Here is a 25,564-nt window from a genome sequence, read left to right as displayed (position 1 = left end):
AAGAAGGTCCACGGCACCCAGGCCCACACAGCCGCTCAGCATAGTCCCTGGGAGACACCCGAACAGAGAGCCGGCTCCCTGAGGCCCCAGGAGAAGCCCAACCAGCCGCCCTGGGGCCATGCGTACTTGCGCATCAGCTTCTTCACTTCCCGATCTTCTTCCTCTTGGAGCTTCTGGATGAAGCTTTTTAGGACGGGCATCTCAAACTTTATGTACTGGGCCACCTGGGGAGGAAGAAGTCAGTCTGGGGTGCATGCACGCCCCCTTCCCAACCATATTCCAATTCCTTTTGGTGCCTCTCTCATGTAAGGCACGAAAGCACGGGAAACCTATTTCTGCACTGATCCAGGATTTTGTTAAAAGCAATAGCCAAGCCTCGTTCTTCTTGAGGCTGCCATAGAGTTTGCGGTGAAGATCACTCCCTATCCGTGACACATATCTCAGAACTTCTCATCTCTCGTCCCATGTGTCCAGTGCACGACAAGGTGATTATCAAACGTGGAAAAGCACTCTCTCTTGATGCAGTGATGCCGAGAACACCTGAGCCCACAATATTCAATAAACCTCTCTGTTCTCCCCTAAGCGGATTTAGGGAACCATGGCTCAGGATGATGACTTGCATCTGGAGTCTCAAGTGGGCATCCAAATGAGAACTTGCCCCGGAGAGGCTGTGTGGGGTGAGGGTGGCCCCCAGGTGAACTGAAGTTCAACAGCTGTCCCCACTCCTCCACAAGAATCCCCACCCTACTCAATCAACTCTTTTCCATGGGAAAAGCCTATTAATGTGGAGCTGCTATTATATTTATGACTTGCTTTGGTCAATGGAATGTGTGTGGACACACTATAAGGTACATTTGAGTGCAGGCTTCTGATGAGCTTATGAGGTTTGGCCTGGTGTCTTGCACTCCTGGGATCTGCCATGGGACGTGTACCCCAGGGAGCCACCACCCCTCATGCCTGGGTCTCTGAATGAGACATGCAATGCACACCTGCACTCAACCCCCAACCTGGAGCAGAGCTGCGACTACCAGCCTGCAGCGTCCTGAGCAAGAAAGTGCACGTTTGCTGTTGCAAGCAGCTAGGATTTGAAGATGTTTGTTACCGTAGCAAAAGCTGACTAACAGGTAAGATAAGGTAAAATCACTGCAAACAGCTTGAAGTTGCTAAGAGAGGTCTGCAGAAACTTCTCAGCCCATACAGTACCCTAGAAAGATTGAAGACATTTACTCTATGTAAACCATTTTGTGCCTGAGCATTCTCCCCAATAACTCCCCCCCAGGGGATACCCTCTGCCTAGCCTCTGCGTTCATTCTCCCTGCCTCATGACCATTCCTGCTTCAAGAAAACCTGGTATTTAAAAAAAAATTAAGAAAAACATTTAAAAAAAATTTTAAATTTTTTATTAAAAATAAAATAAATAAAGTTTAAAAATAAAATAAATTTTAAAATAAAAAGTAAATTAATTAAAATAAATAAAAATAAAATATTTAAATTTAAAAATTTTTTTTAAAATTTTTTAAATTAAAAAATAATAAAAAATAAGATTTTAATTTAATTTAATTTAATTTAAAAACAAAGAAGAAAACCTGTTATTGAGGAATGGCAACAAAATGGGACATGGTCCTTGGCCAGAAAGTCAAGCTGTACCCCAGTTGCAGGTAACCCAACCAAATCTCTGCCCTCCTGAGGAGAGACCGCCCAACAGAAAGGGGACTCACGTCGTAGGTGACTTCCTCCACCTGGTCCTTCTCCATAAGAAACACTTTGGAGACTTGCTCACACGGTCCCTGGAGGATTCGGGCAACCAGAGGGTAATCGGTGTTCTTCAGCTTCTGTTTCTCTGGAACCACACCCAGCAAGGAACAGCCCTGAGTTTGGCCCTGAGGCCTTTCTCCCCATAAGTAATGGCCAGCTCGGGGTTAGGGCACCTCAGAAGATGTGGCCAAGTAAGTCAGGAGACTGAACTGTGAATGAACAGTTCTGGTTCAAAGCAACCATTCCCTCCCCGCTCTCCCTGACAAAATGACCATCCTCCAAATCCTTTGGAAGATGCTATGTTGGAGGAATTGGTTTTATCTACCTCTCGAGAAAATCCAGTTGCCTTTTAAATAAGCAGTTAGGTTCTAGACCACATACGGCATTTCCCAGTGGACTCAGCCAGTGACCCCACCAGCCTCGGAGGCAATCAACGTTTGGAAGTTTCCAAAGGCCAAACAACAAGCAAATGAGGCAGAGGTCTTGTTTTTACACTTGCCGTTTTGAGTGAAGTAAACATTTTCAAGTACACTGTGTTTTTCAGACTTACCACCGCTGGTATGGACCACATACAAAGCAAACTCCTCTGCGGAATTCTCGATCTGAATCAGAAACAAGAGATGCTTGAAGAAAGCACATATTTACATATCCCAACTCTGAGCCATTCCTTCCTGGACGCTGCAAAGCTAAATGGATGTTCGGCGCTTCTGAGGGGGAGTTATTTCTCTCCAGCTCTCAGAGGGGATGAGGAGAGGGGGCAGGCAGGTAACTTTATCAGTAACAGTCCATAAGAAGGACTAACATTTCTTGCACCCTGACAAGCACCGTGCCACACACTCTGCACATGTTAACTCATCTCATACTCCCGTCAGTCCCTTAATGGGGGGTCCTGTGAACCCTCATTTTACAGAAGACAAAGCAGAAGCACAGGGAGCTTAAGTCACTAGCTCGGCTCCTCCAATCAGCAGGTGATGGCTGGGGATTTGAACCCAGAGGCCACCAACTGACACTGGCCCCAGTGAAAAATAGGGATCCCTGTCTCCAAAAGATTTCTTATAAAGGGATTGTGGGAAACCTACAGAGTAATTGAACTTTAAGGACTCATGCACTAGAACTTACACGTGTATTGAAGTTCATTTTTCAGAGTAGGTTCCCCAAATGTGTTTCAAAAGTCAGTCTGTACCTGGGGTCTGAGGTCTGTGCCTGGGGCCTGGGGTCTGAGGGCCGGGGCTCCTCAGAATTCAGCGGCACCAGAGTTGCCTGCCAGTTGCTGAGCGGGTTCCCTGGCCTTCGGGCTTCAGATTCAGCAGGTCTGATTCAGGGCTGGGGCCTGGGAAGCTGCTTTGCTAAAGCTCCCAGGGGATGCTGATGTCACAGGGTCGGAAGACCCCGAGCCCCGCGGCCCAGCGCGCCCCCCCTGCTTACTGCACACCCTCCATGGTCCCCCTTCCCACTCCGGGGCCAGCCTGCGTGGGAACTTGCCTTGAATTTGTTGAGCAGCAGCTTCAGGACCTGTGGGGTGGTCATGGTGCTGTTGATGCGGACGTTGGTGACCGAGCCATAGGCTGGCGTGAACACCGATGTCTGTCAATAGAGGGGTCCGGCTCACGGTGGCCGTGGGGACAAGAACTGGGCCCTAAAACCCAGGTGTCCCCCAGCCCCGTGACCTGGGGTAAAGGGCACAGTGACAAAGGGCACTCACCCCGTGCACTCTGAGAGCCCCCCCGCCCCCAGCAGCCTGGCAGACAGTGGCTTTGACGTCAACAAGGCAGCCCTGGGCTGTGCCTAACTCGGGAGCTCGTCTCCCACCCACGGTCCCCACGGGAGGCTGGAGGGGTCTGAGCTGGGCAAGTGGCAGGGTGGGGGAGGGGGATGGGCCCAGATAAGGAAGGCCCTCTCTCCAGAGAAAACGCGCACAAGGCCCCTTCCACTGTGACTTCAACGCAAGGTCTCTGACCCCTCTCCCGTGATGCACTTGCTTCTGGGGCTGGATTCGGACCAGGCAGCGGGAAGGAAGGAGGGTCAGCTAGCGGTGGGGGGGGGGGGGGGAGTGCACGGACGCCCCCTGATTTGCGTCCCGCAGCCCTGCTTCAGGGGGCAGCACCCAGCTCACAGGAAAGTGAGACCACGCAGCAGCCGGTGTAGGAAGAGGGTAACGTGTGGACTTCCCGGGGAGGGGGTTCAGCTCTGATGTCCGTGGTGTCATCTCACCCACCCCTCTAGGCGGGGCTCCTGATCTGGGGTCCCTCATCCCTCCCAGAGCCGGCAGAGCCTGCAGCCCACCCAGGACCCAAAGACAGAACGGCAAATACTTGGCTTCCCACTTGTCTGTAACCTGGAGGTGGCCGCTGCCCAACAAGAGGACTTATTCACTCGGGAACAACCCCTGCCCCCTACCCCCCATCCTCTCTACCTTGTGGTTGTAGAAATGGCCATTGATGGAGAAGCGGTGGCGTCTGATTCGCCTCTGGTCACTGGGTGTCCTCACGTTGCCACGGCGACGCACGCCAACATCACTGCGCGTGCGCATCAGCTGTGGCGTGTCTTCCTGCAGGGGCTTGAGGCCCCTGGAGTCTAAGAGGGGAGGGGGAGATGAGCTCTGTCTGCCTGGCCCGGGGATGTGGCAGTTTGCACACAGTACCCTCTTTGTGGCCAAGGCTACGGTACCCGCTGCCGCCTCCCCCGAAATACGTTTCATCAAAACAGTATTTCCTGCCGGGGGGAAAAACATATGGTATAATTTACTGAGAAGCAATACAGTGACAAGATTCCAGAGCAGAGGCTTGAGAGCCAGATTCCCAGGGCCAAACCCCAGCCCTACCACTGCTATGTTTCATTAACCCCTCCATGCCTCAGTTCCCTCATCTATAAAATGGGCATAATAATAGCACCCACATCACAGGATTGTTGTGAGGGTTTACTGAATTAATTCCCGCAAAGCATTTAAAATAGTGCTTGGCACAGCGGAAGCATGACATAAGGACTTGCAAGATATTGCCTTCTGACAGTATCTATCAAAATTACAAATGCACATAGCCTCAGACCCAGAAATTCCACTTGAAAGAATCCTACAGACACTGACAAATGTGTGAAATGACACGTGTCCAGGGCCACTAACTGCTGTTTGTCACAGCAAAAGGACTGGAATGACTTCAATGTCCATCACTGAGGAGTGATTCAGCTATCATTTCTCCACACAATGGAATGCAGCAGAGCTGGATAAGAATGCCAAAGTTCTTTATGGATTTGTGTGGGACAGTCCTCAAAACAAACTAATGGAAACAGGGATATACAAAATGCTACCACTTATGTAAAAAGGGGAAGAAAAGAAATGACCTCCAACCATAAAGGTATGTTGCTGTGTATTTGCTTGTATCTGTCTAGAAGACCTCAGAAAGCATGCTTTCGAGTATTTTCTAGGGAGGGAACCACTATGGTGGGTAGATGAAATGGGGAACTCCTGATAGGCTCCTTTGAAAACTCTTCAAATCTTGAACCACATGAATTTTATTTATTCAATTTACACCGTCTAGATCACATCAGTCTTCACATAGGACAGCCCAGAGTGGGACACTTCCCACCACACATGTATGTACCTGTGGGGCTCGGTGTCTGCTCACTCTCGGGCGGGGCATCCACTTCTGAGATCTGAATGTTGGGCATGGTGAGGGGCTTCAGGATGGTGCTGGGGAGACAGAACACAAAAGGGAGACTGGCTCAGCCCCTGCAGGGGGACCCTCCCTCTCCTGCAAGGGGAGCACCTGGCCTGTGCTAGGCTGGGGACAAGCACACCCCCGTGGGGGCGGCCCGTGCGGAGTGTCCCGTGAAGCTGGCCCCGCTCCAGGGCTGAGCACAGGGTGGGGAGGGGGTATTCTGGAGGAGAAGATGCTCTTTCCCAGCATCTGCAGCAACACAAGAACCCAATTCATCAAGCCCGGGATGGAGAACACCAAAGGACAAAATCTGGGCGTTGTGTGCACTGAGTTTCTGAGCATGTACAGGTTCGATAGCTCTAATAATGGACATTTGTTTCTCCAGATAAGATTCCAGTTCAGATCCTTTCCTGTTGGAGGAGTAACTCAGAAATTGCTTCTGGTATCTAAAGGAATGGAAGTAATAGGTCAGAGCAGCGTTGGAAGGACCACTGATGATAGCATTCTTGGGGTTGCCGGACAGGATGCTCAGCCAAGCTGGACCCCACAAAATCAGTCTGAGCAGAGTCCTGGGTAACTGGCAAAAGACTCCCCTATAAGCGCCAAAGGATAATGACAGCAGCTCAGAGAGGCACACCCAAAATCAACAGGAGATTTGACCAGAAAGGAAAATCACACTTAACCAGTTAGGACCATCCCATAGTGAGAAGAGCGTGGGCTCCCTGGGACCCAGTAGAGATGGGACTTACAGTCCAGGGATGACAGTTTTAAGGGAAGACAACAGAAACTGAAAATCTGAAAGAACTTCCCACTGTGGTCTAACTCTGGACTTCTGACCCCAGACTCGAACTGGTCAGAGCTGCTCAGGAGTGGTGAGTGCCTGGTGCTCCCAGCGACCACGGCCCACTCCCTCACGGAAGCAGAAACTGGTCTCAGCCTACTTCTTACCCCAGTGGCCCAAGTGTTCACTTCATTCTAGCCAGCATCGGGGATAACCTTAATTACCGTTCCTGACAACCCTCTCAAGAGCCCTGGCAGGTTTCAAGAACCAACCAAGACCAGCTTGATGTTGCAGGGAATGGAGAAGAAACAAGCGAGCCGAGTGAAAGACCCTTTAGCAGGCTCAGCCAAAAATCACACAGTCAGATGGCATTCTAAAAATTCTCTCACGTAGGGGACGGAATGGAGCAGAATCGGGCGTCGTTGGGATGCAGCTGTGGAAAGGGTTTGGCCCACAGGAAATCCAAGATGGCAAAAAAGGGCTGAAATCAAAGTAGAGCGGGAAACCAGCCAAGGAGATGAAGCCAGAGAACCTTGACCAGACATTCCAGCGTCTGATGGGATGGGCAAGGACTTCCCTCCTAAAATTCCCTGGGAAAGAAAGCAGATCAGCGTTTGGCCACAGTGTAGGTATCTCTCAACTTTCGAGAAAGATGCATTTGGCTGCAGAGTTTAACAGAATGTCCAGCGTGTCCAACAGAGAGGGCTTGGTTCTGGTTGAAAACAGAAAACACATCACTGTGGTTTTGGCTGAGAGGTCAGCACACGCTACCCACACTCTGGCCTTGCAGCACCAGCAAGTTTCGAGACGAACACGGCTAGTCAGTCACTTGATACCAAGAACCAAAGTCCCGGAAGGAAGTCCCAGCAGAGGGCGGGCATGTCTACGTGCACTTGGCTACTCAGCTGGTAGCAGAGGGAGGGGACAAATAGGCATGGGCTTCGCAGACCTTCCAATGGGACCCCGGAGGAGGGAGCCTCCCAGACTGCTGACTGTCACGCGGTCACCCAGCTCCGGGTGTGGCCTGAAGGAAGCAGCCCCCTAGCTGACCTCGTGGGACTGGTTTGAACACAGCCTGATGTTCCTTTCCTTCTTCCAGGTTCCCCCAAGTCATGGAGAGCTTTGGAGAGAAGGTTCGAGCCCTTGGTGTCTCCAGAGCAGGGTCATTCTATGAGGAGTGGTCCCCATGGGGAAATGCTGGGGCACCAGGCGTCCCATCAGAAATCTGCAGGCTAGGCCCAGCTGGTCACGAGCGATACCCCTCAGAGACTCAGGAATTCTCCACGAGGGAGGACACACTGCAACCAGGCCTTGGCATTTCTCCCCTCTGACTCTCACCCAGTGATGTGGTGACAGGCACGGTGGCCCCATCACACCAACATCTGCTCCTTCCTCCTCCTCCTAAGCCCAGAACAGGTGCGCAGTGCAGGTGGGGAGAATGGGAGCCGGAGTCAAGGCTTGCTGGAAGAAGGTGGCATTTGTCTGCTCAAGAACACTTAAGAACAGAACCCCCAGACACTCCCGGTCGCCACAGTCCCATCTCTCCTCACTCACCCCTGAGCCCCCAAGTTACAGCCAGAGTGCCAGGAGGAAGAGGATGGTGGAGGGCGAATGCGCTCGTTGTCATCCTGCATCTGCAGACGGATGGGCCGGCGCAGCCCCCAGGAGATGTTCAGCAGCCCCTCCACGATGAACTCATCTTCCTCCTGCCCACAAAGCAATTGGCACGGTGAGCTGGACCAGAAAACCCCGCAGAAGCCAGCAACACGCTGGGGGACAACGGACAGCGCCCTTGACGGGCCCTGGCTGGGCGCATCCAAGTTACACCTGCGCCCCTGCCTCGAGACACACCCCACCACAAGCTACGCCCTGAAGATGACCTCATAGGTCAACACAAAAGTTGCCTCAAAACTCAAGTACATGTGTGTAAATGATAAAAATGGGGTTTTTTTGTTTTTATACTTTAAAGAAAGAAGACATCTCTTAGAGTAACTGAGACGGGCCTTACTAACAGAAGCCAGAACTAGATTCTTGAATTAGCTACTTTCCCCTCCCCTACCATGGGAAGTCTTTAGCTATAATATATGTTTAGCAATCTGACCTGCTGGTTGAAGGAGATTTAAAGTAACATTTCCCCAAGTTTATTCTACCGAATACTAGCTCCTCTCACAGGTCAACTCCTCTCGCGGGTTACCTTAAAAAGGGTGTTGGGTGATCATGAGTTGAGAGATGATATGTTAATCAGACTTCTTACCAGCAGAACTTCCCAGACCTTTTAATTAGCTAGTGTGCTACATTGCGGCTCTCCAAGAGGTGAATTAATCCTCCGATAATTCCAAATTTATACTCAAGGGTTGTTGACTGTTAACAAGTTAAACCTCAGACCCTTCTAAGGGCTTCCCGTGTGTTTTGTCTCAAAGAACTGAGTCTCATTTATTATGAGTCTCTATTTAATCATAGAGCACTCTGAGAATTTATTCTATAAGACGCACCACAGAAAAGCTATCCAAGGACCAAAATCTTGTGAATGGCCCAGCCACTCACTAGAAGCTTTAAGGACAATGCCTAAAAGGGTCAGGCCTTCTTTCTCAAGTCTCAGAAAACCCCATAGCTGTCAGACCTGGGCCACGGCCATGTCTTCAGGATGAGCCACAGGGATGAAGAGGACACCCGTCCAATGAACAACTGACCCGGATCCCAGGATCATCGCCAGAGAGGAGGGGAGAACAAAAGAAGCAGGAGAGTAGAACAACTTTCAGGCAGGTGGGGGTCTTGGGGGGAAAGGCTTTATGTAAGAATAGGCTGTACAGAGGGCCTTCTAGCTACTGTCATATCGCATGATTTTAGGACAGGATTTAATGCAAAGTAGGACTTTTCCTACATGGACTGGTTTGAGGGACACAGAAAAAGCCACTGCATCTCACATACTCTCCCCAACCAGCCTGCCTTCGTAGCTGAAATTATACCATCTGGTATCTGTTTCTATGGATTGAATTGCCATAGCTTGATAACCTGAAAATGTGTTTAGAAGGGTATTACACATATCTTATCAGTCTAGAACACTTGAGTATAAATTACTCTACCTGGCTCCTACAAAACTCACCATCTACCTGATAACAGGCTTTACGGAAATGGATACGGGATGAGTAAGCTAAGATTCGGGCTGGGGGAAGCCGGATGGAGAGCAAAGCGCATCCCAACAAGGCACCCTAGGAAGACCACTGCAGTTGTGGGGAAGGGCCAAGCATTTCCAGGCAGAGCTGATGCGGCTTGCCCAGTTGCTGCAGCAATCAGATGTGGGCCCAGATGTGTAAACACAGAAGACTGGGGAAGTTTCCTGAATTGCCCGAGAAGAAGCAGCCTGCTTGAGCACCATGGGAAAGGGCCATTTCATGAACATCCCCCTTTAGAGGACCCCCTCCGAAGCAGATGCTAGCCCAGCCTCACATCCATCCCCAGGAATGCCTCTGGAACAGAAAAGCTCATCCTCTTTAGAACAAAATGAGCCTGGGGTCTCCTTCCAAAGAACTCCAGGGACTCCCGCTAACATCCTAAATGGGAGGCCACTCCCGGGGTGGGCAGGAGAGACAGGGACCTTGAGACCCTGGAGACATGGAGACAGACTGGGCTGGCCCACAGTCCTTCCCCAGGGACTCCTTACCTCTCGGTGTCGGAGCTGCAAATTCTGGCCTTCGTAGTACAAATTGTAGGTCTTCAGATGCAGGAGAAGTTCATTCCTTAGGGCAAAATACAAAAGGTGTGACAGTCTCAGCTGAAGCCACTTGTAATGCACCTGTTCCCTTTTTTCTCACCTCTAACCCGGCCTTCAGCCACCTAAGTCTGGGTGTCTGTCCACTGTCTTTTCTCCCTCACCTCTGCTATGAGTTAGAACAGGACAATCGCGACAGGCTTTCATGAGACTCAGAAACTTCTAGGCTTTTCAGAAAGTCAAAAGGGACAGGTCTGGACCCACTGACTTATGAGTGATAGACATGACCTTATGGTGTGTTTAAAAACTTACAAACTCCCATCCACAGTGGAGAGGATGAATAAAGGGAGCTGTGGTCATACAGTGGAATATCACGTAGCAACAAGAACATGAATGAGCCACACACATGGATGAATCTCACAGATATTATGTTGAGTAGAAGAAGCCTGACACCAAAGGCCACGTATTGTATGATTCCACTTATATAAAGTTCAAAATGGATGTTAGAATTCAGGATAGCAGTTCACCTTGGGGAGCAGGGACCACAAGGGGGCAGGAGGGGATTCTGGGCCCTAGCAATATTCTGTTCTACAAGCTTTTATCTTTTTATTCTATTTTAAGTGCTTTCAGTTTATTTAAAACAAATTTGGGGGGCGCCTGACTGGCTCAGTGGGAGGGGCGTGTGACTCTTGATCTCAAGGGTTGTAAGTTCAAGCCCCATGTTGGGTGTAGAGATTACTTAAATAAATAAACTTAAAAAAATTTTTTTTGACTTGCAAAGGAGGGGCTTGAAGACATCGCCCTGTGCTTTTGCCTGTACTCAGGCAAGAGGCTGTGGAGTTTGGTCTCTCTGAATGCAGCCATTCAATGGAGCGATTTGGGGCCACACCAGAGGTCAAAGCTGCCTTGAAAGTCCAAGAAGCTCCTGACAAGTTAAACCTAGAAAAACCGGAGTCATTCTATGCAAGCCTAAATGAATTAGTGAAAAATGTGACTCCAAATAAGCTAACACAAAAAGCTGCTGGGTACTTTCTTTTGAGCACAGAGATCTAAAATTACTGGCCAGTTGAGGTCCCTGGAGAAATCCCTCAATGAATCGATAAGAATGATCCATAGTTCACACAACTGCGTGTCTGTATGTGGCCAAATATGTGTAAAGGAATTAAAACAATCTGGTCCCAGATAAGTTAAGCATTTAGTTCAATTAGAGAGCATTCAGTATGAACAAAGCCCTGTGCTGGATATAAAAATATATCCTCAAACTTATCATTTGAAAAAGTCCATTTTGGCTCACATTAGCAAAAAATCTGAGCTCAAGAGATTTTAGTGCATATAAAGCAATGAAACTGTCCCTTTCTGTTCAGGGGGCACCTGTGCCTATTCTGGTCAGAACCCCAGCAGCACAGGGACACCACCCAGCGGGGACTCCCTCAGGGGACACCACAGACAGCTCAGGAGGCAGCCACCATTAATTCCTCCTTCCAGGACACCATCTCTCTTGAACCCCCAAAGGTGCTGTGTCTTGAAGGTCCCCTTTACTTCGCTGTCTGTGGCCAGGCTCCGGGGCCATGTTTTTATCTAGAGCACCAACCTTGCTGTGCTCTCACTCGTTCACACTCAGCTGCTTCCCTTCTTCCCACACACAGGAGCCCCTGCCACCCATGGACAGAAGGGGTTTCCATCCACGTGGGACTGGCCACTGGGGACACAACACTAAAAGCCAAAAATCTTGGGGCACCTGGGTGGCTCAGATGGTTGAGCGTCTGCCTTTGGCTCAGGTCACGATCCCAGGGTCCTGGGATCGACCCCCGCGTCGGACTCCCTGCTCTGCGGGGAGCCTGCTTCTCCCTCTGCCTCTCTCTCTGTCTCTCATGAATAAATAAATAAAAATCTTTAAAAAAATAAAAAATAAATAAAAGTCAAAAATCTTACTTGGAGATATATTTATCTTGTCCGCACGGGACTAGAGAGGTTTGGTGACTGTAGTCCATTCTTCTGTTCTCTTTTCATCAGAAGGGGAGACCTGTATTTGAAAAAAGACACAGGCCAAGTCAAGTTGGGTCCTTAGGAACTCAGCAGAATTTGGGCCAGGGGAGGGGGCACATGGCTCTCTGTTCCCAACCCAGATCCACAGCGTGGGCCGCCCAACGCTGACCCAGGGCTAGTGAGATACCACACTGCTGACTGCCGCCTGTGCTTGTCACAGCCTCTGGGGAAAAAACACCCAAAGGAGAGAGGACAACCCTTAGACGACCCCAGAACAAGTGCTCCAGTCACTAAGAATGTTGACACCCAAGGTGGTCCCAAGGGCGACCAACGCGTCTTCCCTGAAGAGATCTTCACAACACATTAGAGATGGGTCTGACAGGAAAGACTCAAATTCCACTGAGGCACATTATAGATCGGCCAGCCACCTAAAAATGCCCAGAGCTGGGTGCAATAAATCACAGCATACACATCTACAATCACCATTAAAATATGATAACGTTAAAGGCAATTAATTACCTGGGGAAATGACAACACGTTGTGAAAACACAGGTTACAAAACCATGAGTTCAATTTTGTTTAAAATATAAGTGAGCATCAAATATGCATATGTATACATTTATATGAACGGATACATATATTCAGATACTCAGATATATATGTCAGGGTTTCTCAACCTCAGCACTACTGACATTTGGCTAAATCATTCTTTGTTGTAGGGGCTGTCCTCTGCATTGGAGGATATTTAACATCATCCCTGGCCTCTACCCACTGGATGCCAGCAGCACCACCCAGTCGTGACAATCAAAAATGTCTCTGGACATCACCTAGTATCCCCTGGGGGCTAAACTATGTCCAGTTAAGAATCCCTGGCATATGTATATCTGTATATAAATGAATGAAGGATTGGCTCTCTCTGGGGAATGGCATTACCCAAATTTTTCTCAAACATTTTATTATGAGAATTTTCAAACATAAAGATGAGGAATAAGACAATGAACAGCCAGGGATGCATGGTTATTCTACCCCTAACATTTACTGGGGCACCTGGGTGGCTCAGTCAGTTAAGCGTCTGCCTTCAGCTCAGATCATGATCCCAGGGTCGTGATGGAACCCCGTGTAGGTCTCCTTGCTCAGCGGGGAGTCTGCTTCTCCCTCTCCCTCTGTCCCTCCCCCCCACTGGTGTTCTCTCCCCCATGCTCTTCTCTCTCTCTCAAATAAATAAATCTTAAAAAAAAAAAACATTTACTATCTTTCTTTATCACACATCTGTCCAGCTATACATTCCTTTATCTATTCAATAATCCATCTTATTTTTGATGCATTTCAAAGTAAATTACACACAAAACAAGTTTCATAATTTAAGAAGATTGAAATCATACCAAGTGTCTTCTCCAACCACAATGGTATGAAACTAGAAATCAACAGTAGGAGGAAAACTGGATAAAATCCACGAATATGTGGAAATTGAACAACACACTCCTGAACAACCAATGGTCAAAGAGGAAATCAAAATGGAAGTCAAAAATATCTGGAAACAAACAAAAACGGAAATACAACATACCAAAAGTTATGGGGTACAACAAAAGCAGTTCTAAGAGGGAACTTTATAGCAATGAACACCTACATTAAGAAAAAGAAAAATCCCAAATAAACAAACTCGAGGAACTAGAAAAAGAATAAACTAAGCCCAAAATTAGAAGGAAGGAAATAACAAAGACCAGAGCAGAAATAAATGAGAGACCAGAAAACAATAGAAAAGATAAATGAAACGAAGCTGGTTTTTAGAAAAGATAAACAAAATTGACAAACCTTTAGCTAGACTAAGACAAAAAACTCAAACAAAATTAGACATGAAAAGGAGACATTACAACTGACACCAAAGAAATACAAAGGATCTTAAGAGGCTACTATGTACAATTATATGCCAATAAATTGGATAGCCTAGAAGAAATGGATAAATTCCTAGAAACATATAACCTACCAAGACTGAATCATGACAAAAAAGAAAATCTGAATAGACCAATAATGAGTAAGATTGAATCAGTAATCAAAAACTTCTCAGGTTTTGAAAAGAAAAGCAAAGCCCAGGACCAGATGGTTTCACTGGTGAATTCTACCAAATATTTAAAGAAGAATCAATACCCAATCCTTCTCAAACTCTTCCAAAGAACCGAAGAAGAGGGAACACTCCCAAACTCATTTTATGAGGCCAGTGCTACCCTGATCCTCTTATAGCCAGGTAAACATACTACCAGATGAGAAAACTACAGGCTGATATACCTGATGAGTGTAAATGTAAAAATTCTCAAGAAAATACTAGCAAACCAAATTCAACAGTACATGAAAAAGATCATACAACATGATCAAGTTGGATTTATCCCTGGGATACAAGGATGGTTTCACACATGCAAATCACATGTGATCACCTCGACAGATGCAAAAAAAGCATTTGACAAAATTCAACATCCTTTCATGACAAAAACTCCAACCAATTAGGTATAGAAGGAATATACCTCAACATAATAGAAGCCAGATATGACAAGCCCACAGCTAGCATCATACTCAACAGTGAAAAACTGAAAGCTTTTCTTCTGCAACCAGGAGCAAGACAAGGGTGCCCACTCTCACCACTCCTATTCAACACAGTACTGAAAATGCTTGCCAGAGCAATCAGGCAGTAAAAATAAATAAAAGACATTCAAATAAAAAAGGAAGAAGTAAAATTGTCTCTGTTTGCAATAATATGATTTTATATATAGAATATCCTAAGGACTCCGTGGGGCACCTGGATGGCTCAGTCAGTTAAGCATCGACTATTGATTTGGCTCAGGTCATGATCTCAGGGTCATGCGATGGAGCCCTGCGTCGGGCTCCACACTCAGTGGGGAGTCTGCTTCCCTCCCTCTCCCTCTGTCTTTCCCCCCACTCATGCACGCTCTCTCTCTCTCTCTAAAATAAATAAATACATCTTAAAAAAAAATCCTAAGGACTCACCCAAAAAACGGTTAGACTTAATCAATGAATTCAGTAAAGGTGCAGCATACAAAATCAGCACGCAAAAATCAGTTGTGTTTCTATACACTAACAGCAAACTATCTGAAAAAGAGATAATCCCATTTACAGTAGCATAAAAAAAATAAAATACTTAGGAATAAATTAACCAAGTGTGTGATAGATCTGTACACTGAAAGTTAAATGACACTGATGAAAGAAATTGGAAAAAAAAAAAATGGAAAGATATCCCATGTTCATGGATCAGAAGAATATTGTTAAGATGTCCATACTACCCAAAGCCACCTCTTGATCAACATAATCACTATCAGAATTCCAATGGCATTTTTCACAGAAACAGAAAAAATAATCCTGAAATTTATATGGAACAACAAAAGAACTCAAATAGCCAAAGCAATCCTGAGAAAGAACAAAGCTGGAGGCACTTCATGATTTCAAAATGTACTACAAAGCTATAGCAACCAAAACAGCATGACACTGGCACATAGACCAATGGAACAGCATTAAGAGCCCAGAAATAAACCCATGCACATACAATTAATACTTGACAAAGGAGCCAAGAATATGCAATGAGGGAAGAACCGTCTCTACAATGAATGTTGGAAAAATTGGAAACTCAAATGCAAAAGAATGACATTGGACCCCTATCTTACACCAATCACAAAAATTAATTTGCGGGGCACCTGGCTAGCTCAGCCAGTACAGCATGCAATTCGTGAGGCCATGAGTTCAATTCCCATGTTGGGTGTGGAGACTACTTTAAAAAAAATTAACTTGAAATGAATTAGACTTAAATATAAGACCTGAAATCATAACACTCTAAGGAAGAAAACAGAAATAAAGTTCCTTGGCATTGGTCTTGGCAACAATTTTTTGACTATGACACCCAAATCGTGAGCAACAAAAGTAGAAATAAATAAGTGGGACTACATAAAACAAAAAAGCTTCTGTGCCGCAAAGGAAACAATCAGCAAGATGGCAAGGTCACCTACAGAATGGGAGAAAATATTTGCAAACCATATATCTGGTAAAGGGTTAATATCCAAATTATATAAGGAACACAGAGAACTCAAGAGCAAAAGAAACCAAATAGTCCAATTAATAAATGCGCAGGGGACCTGAATAGATATTTTCCCAAAGAAGACATACAAATGATCGACAGGCACATGAAAAGATGCTCAATATCAGAATCATTAGGGAAACGCAAGTCAAAACCACAATGAGATATCACCACATTTTTTTTAGAATGGCTGGTATCAAAAAGACACGAGATAGTAAGTGTCAGTGAGGATGTGGGAGGATTGGACCCCTTGTGCACTGTTGGTGGGAATGAATGGTGCAGTCACTGTGAACAACGTACAGCAGTTCCTCAAAGAGTTAAAAATAGAACAACCTGACGATCCAGCAATTCCACTTCTGAGTATATACCTAAAAGAACTGAAAGCAGGATCTTGAAGAGATACTTATACACCCATGTCCATAGCAGCATTAATCACAAAAGCCAAAAAGGTGGAAGCCACTCAAGCGTCCATCAACAGATGGATGGATTAATGATGCACAGTAGACACATACCATGGAATATTATGCAGCCTTAAAAAAGAAGGGGATTCTGACATGTGCGACAACATGGAAGAACCGTGAGGACATTCTGCCAAGTGAAATAAGCCAGCAACCAAAGGACAAATACTGTATGATTCCACTAATAGGAAGTCTCCAAAGTAGTCAACATCATAGAAACATAAAGTAGAAAGTTGGCTGCCAAGGCCCGGGAGGAGAGGGAATTAGTGTCTCACGAGCAGAGGTTTAGTTTGGCAACATGAAGCTTTGTGTGGATGGATGGTGGTGTTGCTAGGACAACAGTGTGAATGTCCGTAACGCCACAGAACTGTGCACTTAAAAATGATGACGTTGATACATTTTATGTGCATTTCGCCATGATAAAAAAGAGAATGGAAGAGGGAGGCAGAAAAGCCAGCGTGATGGTGATACAATGTGAAAAGGACCCAAGCTGCTGTCACTGGCTTTGAAGCTAAAGGAAGAGGGGCACGATCCAAGGAACATGGCGGCCTCTAGAAGCTGACAAGGACGAGCAAATGAATTTTTCCCTAGGTCCTCTACAACACAGCCCTGCTGACACCTTGATTTTAGCCCAGTGAGACCCTGTACGTACTGACCTAAAGAACCCTAAGATCATAAATTCGTGTTGTTTTAAGCTGGTAAATCTTGGCACTTTGTTAAAGCAGTCGCAGAAAACAAATACAAGAGGCCCCCTAAAAAAGGGGGCATCAGTGCGGGGAAGGGAGTTGAAGGGCTGAATTTCATTCAGAAAATTCAATCTCCAACTGTGTACCCAAAAGTGGTACCCTAAGAACACAGTTGTTCTCTCTAAATTCTAAATTTTAACTTTTCGATTTTTCCTAAAAGGAAAAAAAAAATCATAAAAATTGGAGTCCAGGGGTGCCTGGGTGGCTCAGTGGGTTAAGCAACCAACTCTTGATTGCAGCTCAGGTTTTTGTTTTTGTCTTTTCTTAAGATTTATTTATTTATTTTACAGAGAGAGCTTGTGCAAGCAGGAAAGAAGGGCAAAGGGACAGAGAGAGAAAGCCTCAAGCAGATTCCACGCTGAGCAGGGACCCCAACATAGGGCTCGATCCCAAAACCCTGAGATCACAACCTGAGCAGAAACCAAGAGTCAGACGCCTAACGGACTGCACCACCCAGGCAACCCCCTCAGCTCAGGTCTTGATCTCAGGGTCGTGAGTTCAAGCCCTGTGTTGGGCTCCACGCTACTTAAAAAAAAAAAATCAGAATACATATGTACTGCAAAAATGAAGAAGAAGAAGAAAGAGAGAGAGAAAGAAAGAAAGAGAAAGAAAGAAAGAAAGAAAGAAGAAAGAATCAGACTGATGAGAAAGTTTTTTTTTTTTTAAGTGACAATTACCCATAACTAGTGAGTACCCTTTTTTTTTTTGAAGATTTTATTTATTTATTTGACAGAAAGAGACACAGTGAGAGAGGGAACACAAGCAGGGGGAGTGAGAGAGGGAGAAGCAGGCTTCCTGCTGAGCAGGGAGCCCGATGCGGGCCTCGATCCCAGGACCCTGGGATCATGACCTGACCCGAAGGCAGACGCTTAACGGCTGAGCCACCCAGGCGCCCCTGAGCACTGGGTATTATATGCAACCGATGAATCACTGAATTCTACCTCTAAAACTAATAATACAGTATATGTTAATTAAATTGAATTTAAATTTTTAAAAATGAAAAAAAAAGTCCCCTTCCTATGCAGGTTCAAGTGCACACATTTCACAGACATTTCTCATGTGCCTGACATGTGCGATCTGCGCTTACTGATGGTGATTCAACAGCAAAGGGAACAGGCACAGCCCTGCCCTCAGGATGCAGTAAGAGATGGACAGTGGGGACTGTTCTAGCAAGGGAAGCAGATGCTAAGGCAGCACACAGAAGGGCACCTAATCTGGACATGGGTAGGGTCCCAGGGGCTTTCTGGAGGAAGCGACCTCTAGGCTGAGACCTCGGGGATGAGGTGAAGCTGGCAAAGTTGCAGGGCAGAGCGGTTGGCAAAGTTGCAGGGCAGAGCGGTCCAGACAGAAGCTGCACACACCCCAGAGCCGTGCAAGATGGGGGGGGGCGTCTGGGACCTTGACCACATCAAGGAGTTCGAGGTGCCACCGGAGGCTTGTAGGCTGAATAATGGCCCCAAAGATACCCAGGTCCTAATCCCAGGAGCCTGTGAACGTTACCTTGTAAGGTACAGGGACAACCCCCCCGCCCCGTGTGATTAAATTAAGGTTCTTGAAATGGGGAGAACTTCCTAGGGTTACCTGGGCGAGCCCTAAATGTAGTTCCAAGTGTCCTTATAAGAGAGGCAGAGGGAGCTTCCGGAACATCAACCCCAGCAGAGAGAGAAAGACACGGTAATGTACTAAACTGGATGAGGATGGAGAAAGGGGCCATGAGCTAAGGCCCAAGGCTCGCCGAGTCAGAAAAGGCAAGCGAATGATTCCCCCCCTCCCCTCCACCCCAGAGCCCTCCTGACACCCGGGTTGGGGCCCGATGAAACCGATTTCAGACCTCTGGCCTCCAGAATGTGAGGGGGTAAATTTGTTGTTTTCAACCACCCCGTCTATGGTCGTGTTTACAGCAGGCCTCGGGAAACCAGGGGAGGGTGTGATCTGACTTGAACTTCCGAACAGCTGCCCCACCCCGCCTACTTTGAGGAAGGATTGTGGCATACAGCAGAGGCAGGGGTCCCCCGGAGGGGCCTGATCCAGGGACAGGGGCGATGGGGGCGGAGTCACAGCGTCTCTGGGGTTTAAAGAGGTAGAGGGAAAAGTCGTGATATGCCAGTAAAAAGGTTTGGAAAAGAGCCCGCTGCCAGAGTCACCGTGGGGTTAAAGGCAGAGTCCAGGATGCTGCAGGAGCTGGGGGTGGTGCCACATTCGCAAGTGCCAAGCTGAGGAACATGGGCGGACTTTGAGACATGCCCACTGAACCCTCTGGTGCAGCCAGGTCTGCGGCCTGGGAAGGTGAGCGCACGGAGCTCCCAGAAAGGGAGGTCTGGAACGCACGGAGGGCTCAGGCTCGGGGATGGGGCTCCGATGCACCCAGCAGGGCAGTGAGGGGCAGAGGAAAAGGAGTCCCTCGAAGAGGAGGAGGGAGACATGTTGCCCCGGAAGCCAAGAGAATAAGCTACCTTGAAAAGGAGGCTGGTCCGCAGAGCCAGAAGCTGGTGGTAGGAGCCCAAGGAAGAAAACCCAGAGCAGCCTCTGAGCAGTCATGCGGGACCTCAGCCAGAATCCATTCCGCAGCCTGGCTGGTGCCGAAGTCACATTAGCGATGCCTAGCCATCCACAGACCTTCTCACCCTGAACATTCAAGTCTTCCTCCAACCAAGGAAATGTTCTATTCTTTCTTGGATTCTCTTCTCTTGCTTCCATTCTTGGTTCTTCTTCGGCAATGTCTCTACCCCCTCTCTCGAACACTGTCCGTCCATCCACCCATCCATCCATCCCTGCCCCTAATCCCCAAGTACCAGATCATTTTTACTCATAACCTTCCATCTCCTTTTCCTTAGAATTCTACAGCTAATCTTCTAACTCATGGATTGAATTTTCTGCAGGACTCTCTCTTTTGTTCACTGCCTCCATCATAAGCTATAATTTAGTAATTTTGTTTTGCATCTGAAAGCAGTCTGTCCTGTTCTTAAGACAATTCCCTTTGGTAGCACGCCTTCTTAAATCTACTGAGCACACCAATTAGGGAATTTAAGTCTTCTCTACAGTTATTAAAACCATTTGGTACTTGAGAAAAAATAGGCAGGCAGATCAATGAAACAATATAGCATACAGAAATAGACCCAAATATATTTGGGAACGTAGAATGTGGGGTGCATTTCTAAATAGCCAGGGAAAGTTGGATTAATTTTTAAAATGTTGTTGGAGAATTGGCTGGCCTTTGGAAAGGGGAGGTTGGGGAAGCTAAATCCCTGCCTTACTCCTTCCACCAAAAGAAATCATAGATGAATAAAAAATTTAAACATCAAAACATAAAATGCTGGAAGGAAATACAGAATATATATCAACTTGAAGTGGGAAGAACTTTCCTATGAAAGACTCCAAATCCAGAAGGTATAATTGAAAAAAAAAAAGAAAGAAAAGAAATGGAACCAATCTGTGACAAATTGAGAGAAAACATTTACAATACAATATGACAAAGGGTTAATGTCATTAATTTGTAAAATTAATAAATCCACAAGAAAAAGATTCTACACCCAACAGAAAATTGGGCAAAGAACACGAACAGTTAATTCACAGAAAAAGAAATACAAATAGTTAATAGATTTATGAAAAGATGTTCAACCTCCCTAATCACTATTTCCTTACTCGCCAGATTGGTATAAATCAAGTTGTCCAATGGCCCAAATGTGGGGATTCTCCAAGGTTCCATCACTACCTGTTGGGTAATCTTAGCAAGGCCATCGCTATGTATCAGACCTACAGGCTTGTGCTGCCTGATCTTTGTCTCCAACCTGAACATCTCCCCACCTTTTTTCTTACTTTTACAAATCTTGAGTTAGGCGTGTTAGGAAAACACTTAATAGCCTACCACGTTGTTGAATTAAATGTACAGGTCACTGATTCTAGGACCCAATCCCTTCTTTGTCTCAAGGACAACATCTGCATCTCTCTTCAGACACTTTCCAACCATCACCACAAATCACTGGCTACCTCCAACCAGCTGGGGGTTTGGGGGGGGCGGGGTGGGGGGGGTTCAGCTAAATTAACATTCACTTTAAGGCAAACACAGCAGCAAAACTAACAAAGGGCCGGAAATTTAGAGTTCAGTCTGATATTCCTTAAACAGAGTATTGTTCCTCACACAAGGAAGGGTCAGAGGAAGATGGGTTGATGGGGCTGGAATGTGGATTCAATGGGACATTTCCTCCAAGGGTGCCTGCCAATATCTACAGCCTTGGAGAGAGGGATTTGTTCAGTTGGCTTGTTGCAGCTCTTCAGCCTTCTCTGTTATTATCAAGAATTTATGGGGCACTCCGGGACTCCAAAATGCCTTGTAAGAATCATTTACAAGCAACACTTCCATGATGCCTTGAGAACACTGAAGTGGCAAGTGGCCGTCACCATCTCTTTGAGGAAGAGAGAGCACGATGGGGAGGAAGACGGGGCTTCCCATGTGGGTCGGCATCTCAGACACAGAACTGAAACAGTTCACAGCTGCCCACACAGAAAAAGAAGGGGAGAGAAAGGATGCAAATGAAAGGACGACTTTGACGTGACACATAAATTTTATAGAAAAATAACTTTATAAAAAAGTATTCATAAAAAAATAATTAATGTGGAGCTGCTCTTTGGAAGTCTAAATCATATTTAAACCTACTGAACTCCCTATAGGAACATCGTCGTACAACTTCCCTGTAGAAAGACTTTCAGAGGTAAAATGTATATTGAAGCACGTCTGCTAAAATGTCTTGAGGTGTGTGTGTGTATCATTGGGTTTGCCACGTCGGGACATGAGCCTCCCAGGCCTTAGTCACGTTGGAGACCCACTGGGGCCACCAACTAGTCATTCCTTCCTTCTGGCACTGACTTCACGCCCTGGCAGAACGTTCTAGGTTCTCTTCAGCTCTATCAAATGCCTGGGCAGTACCATGTACCTTGCTAGTGGTGGATGGGAAGATCCATCATGTCCTGCTTGTACAACCTTCCCTAAGGTCCAAGAGAACGTTTTGAAAACTGGAAGGTTCCTAAGCCATTGGAGGTGATGACATCCCAGGCACAGAGAACTTTCTAGGCCTGTTTTTCAAGCTCCGTGAGTGTGCCCATCCAGGCTCCTCTACAGACCCAAGCAAACTCACATGCTCCCCAGACCCTGATCCAAAACTTAGCTCCCCCTTCAAAGTATCCGTGCTGCCCCAGGGCAGTGTCGGGGGGGTGGGGTGGGGTGGGGGGGCAGGTGCTCACACCTCGGCCTGTCCCTCACAGCACTTACCACGGAACACAGAAACCATTCATCTGGTGTTTCTTTCCCCTCCTGGGCCTGAAGCTTCCCCTTTCTGGACCCCAGCTTCCAGCCTGTGCTTCTCTCCTGTGAATCTTCCCATTGTCATTTTTTTTTTCAAGGAAGGGAGTAGATTCCTGCTGTCTTGGATAAGAGGATTTCCAGAAGCAGGGCCCCACACAAGAATTTTTGGGCACATGAGTTACTGAGGAACTATTCTCAAGAGAACTCTGTAAGCAAGTGAGGGAAGCAGGACCTGGCCGGGGAAGGAGCTGGGTGACAGGGGCTTCGCTGGATTCCAGCCACAGCCTGATCCCGTGGGAGCTCTGGGGTGTGAATAACTCCACGGACTTGTCCCACCTTCAGACAGGCAGGCCAGCCTTTGTACCCCCGTGCTAGTCAGTCGTCTGCCTAGTCGTCTGGGAGGATGGGGGTGAGCTCCCAGGCACTGCCCCGCAAGAACTGATCTCAGGACGAGGGAGCAACTAAGACTCAGAAGCAATCCACTTTCTCCCACCCGCCGTCCAGCTGGGAGGAAGCGGCCGCCCGCACGAGCTGGCCAGGCGAAGTGCGAGGCTGAGCTACAGGGATGGGGACAGACACTTGCCAGAGCTCTGGACCAATCACACCCCTGCAGCTGTTGCACAAAGGGTCCCTCCCTCTTCGTCTTCACAGAGCCTCCCACTCACAGGTGTCTCCAGCCTCCCCAAGAATAAATGAGGGGCCGTGCAAACCCTTGAAAGTCCCCAGCTCAGCTTCCTGTGAGGAAGGCAAACATCGAGCACTCAAGGAGCTCGAGGAGGCGGGAAAAGGCATCCAAAGCTCTCTTCAAAGAGAGCAAAATCTCCTGGGTTCTTAGCTCTCAGTTCCTCCAAACTCCAGGGCCCTCACTCCCGTTCTGTCGGGGCACCTGGACAACACGTTCATCTGGCCTCAGAGCCTCCCTGGGACGCTGGCTAAGCCCTCCAGTTTCTGTTCCAGCCTCGAGACTACGTGTCTCTCATCTTATTGATCCACTGGAAGGTCCCCGGAGGGAGAAGGGCAAACACAGCACAGAAAGGTTGGAAAGCCAGCCCTTGGCAGGAAAGCCCAGAGGAGACGAAGGACCCGCTTCGTTTCCTATACCGTCTTCCCGGTGGTAGAGCCATGACCTCAGCAACTGGGGCGGGATGGCGGCTGGGGGGCTCCAACCAGTTAACAGGACCCAGGCAGTCCCAGTCTCTAAGACAGTACAGGGGAGGGCTTTCCACGGAGAATTCCCAGGGGGGCAAACCCCACAGAGCCCCCCTCTAACAGACGAGAGGGACATGCAGTCTGCGAGGCCTCAGCAGAAACCAAAGCGGGAAGGAGAAGTAGCTGGCTTCAAGACACACAGCAGCTCAGAGGTTCGAATTCTAGACGCTTCTTAGACTCTCCCTGAGTGAGGCCAGAGAGGTGGGGGAGGGGGGTAAGCGGGGTTGATTTCAAAATTCCCCATGTCCAGGCTGTCGCTCATACCAATGACATCAGACCCTCTGAGAGGGGCCCAGACATGAGCATTTTTATAGCCTTCCCAGGGGGTGCCAATGTACAAGCAGAGCTGAGAACGGCCTAGAAATCTGATAGGAATAGAGCTATGTAAACTGAGGACACCAGCAAATGCATCTCAAAGCAGCCTTTCAGGAATGGAAGGAATAGAATTTTCTAAAAGCAAACTGAGTCGGGTCTTCAGCACCCCTCTCTGCATTACTAATATCTCAAAGGGGAGAGAGGGTGGTGTAGAGCATCCCAAAGGGTCGGTGTAGACAGGGACAGAGCTAGCTGACGCAAAGGGCCCCGTGACATGCAAACCCGGGCACCACACCACAGAAGCCAGGAAGCGAGCCCTGGGCCCCAGAAACAAAGGAAATGCTCACTGAAGGCCCACAGCTTCCCTTTTTGGGGCCTGTCCCCACCTCTTCTCTGAGTCCTGCCCTGCCCCCCTCCCGGGGAGAGGGGGCGATAATCTGGAGCTCCTGGGTTGGAGTAGAAAGTTATCTTACACAGTGCCTCATACTATGGTGTTAAAGACTGTCTCATCAGGTCTCCTGAGGGACTCTGCTTTGTAACCAAGCGGTGCTTACAGAGGAGACAGGGCTGACCCCTGAGTACTTCAGCCCCTTGGTATAGGGGCCGGAAGAAGTGTCGATGGCAAACAGGAAGCCCCAGCCCTATTGCGCCACCCGAGGAAGGAGACTAGAGTTGTGGCCTGGGACCCTGCCAAGTTCTAGAGATTACCAAAGATTCCACCTCCTGGTTCCTGAACCTGAACCTGTCCCAGACATGGGCAAAATTCAGGCTGCCTGGGAAGGAAACGGTACACCTTGCCTTCCACCTTTATTCAATAAAAGGCCCACTTACTGGCCAGGCCTGGGTCCTCTCTGGGGTCTGTTCACCTCACTGATCCCCCCTTCCCTGAATGTACCTCCTCTGTCCCCTTTTCCAGGCGTTCAGGACCCACCCTCACAGCTCTCCCAATCACTCCACTCAGGAAAGAGTCTGGGGAGTGGAAGGTATTTGGTAAGAGGTGGGCAGGTGGAAAAGGGCTTAGCTCAGGAGAACTAGCAGAAGACTAGTCTCAGGAGGCACCTTGACACCTTCCCCCACCAATCAAGAACAAAACAATCACACTATTATTATTGGGCTAATAACAAAACACCAGATGTGACTCATAGACAGCTACCATAAATGAGAGTTTACTGTGGGCCACCTAGTATCTGCTTTGGCTCATTTAATCCCCCCAACAACCCCATGGAGAAACCTCAGTATCCCCATTTTGCAGATGAAGCATATGAGGCACAAAGAAGCGAAGTAACTTGTCCCCAGATACACAGCCAGGAGGGGGGTGGGGTCAAACCTGGAACTGTGTGAGTTCTGGCAAAGCAGAACCCTATGGAGGTGAAGGTTAAAAAAGAGTTTTCAGCTGAAACTCAACTGAGCCAGCCGCATCCTTGAGGAGGAGTCACTCTGGAGCGTGGACCAGAAGGCTCTGGAGGGCTCATTAAGTACAGATTCCTTTCCCCCACCCCACCCCCCAGCTTCTGATTCAGTCCTTGTGGATGGGGTCTGAGGATGTGCATTCCTAACAAGCAAGCTCCCCAGTGACGC

At 47.8% G+C, this 25,564-nt stretch overlaps 1 protein-coding gene across 2 annotated transcripts in view; it reads right to left on the bottom strand.

Moving 5' to 3' along the window:
* The window catches only part of RASSF2 (Ras association domain family member 2), a 40,116-nt gene that overhangs the window by 5,307 nt on the left and 9,245 nt on the right, over window positions 1-25,564 (bottom strand). For both annotated transcript variants that reach the window (XM_021688959.1, XM_021688960.1), the window contains 9 exons: window positions 11,831-11,921; window positions 9,851-9,926; window positions 7,744-7,895; window positions 5,352-5,440; window positions 4,169-4,329; window positions 3,238-3,339; window positions 2,306-2,357; window positions 1,719-1,840; window positions 127-224 (listed from right to left, as the gene is read on the bottom strand). In XM_021688959.1, coding sequence (XP_021544634.1) covers window positions 127-224; window positions 1,719-1,840; window positions 2,306-2,357; window positions 3,238-3,339; window positions 4,169-4,329; window positions 5,352-5,440; window positions 7,744-7,895; window positions 9,851-9,926; window positions 11,831-11,889 — 911 coding nt within the window. In that variant the 5' untranslated portion in view covers window positions 11,890-11,921. The remainder of the gene's footprint in view (window positions 1-126; window positions 225-1,718; window positions 1,841-2,305; window positions 2,358-3,237; window positions 3,340-4,168; window positions 4,330-5,351; window positions 5,441-7,743; window positions 7,896-9,850; window positions 9,927-11,830; window positions 11,922-25,564) is intronic.

Source organism: Neomonachus schauinslandi, chromosome 10 (genome assembly GCF_002201575.2).
Source record: "Neomonachus schauinslandi chromosome 10, ASM220157v2, whole genome shotgun sequence".
Taxonomy (NCBI): domain Eukaryota; kingdom Metazoa; phylum Chordata; class Mammalia; order Carnivora; family Phocidae; genus Neomonachus; species Neomonachus schauinslandi.
Note: the sequence above shows the minus strand (reverse complement) of the source record. Positions and strands in the feature narration are given on the sequence as shown.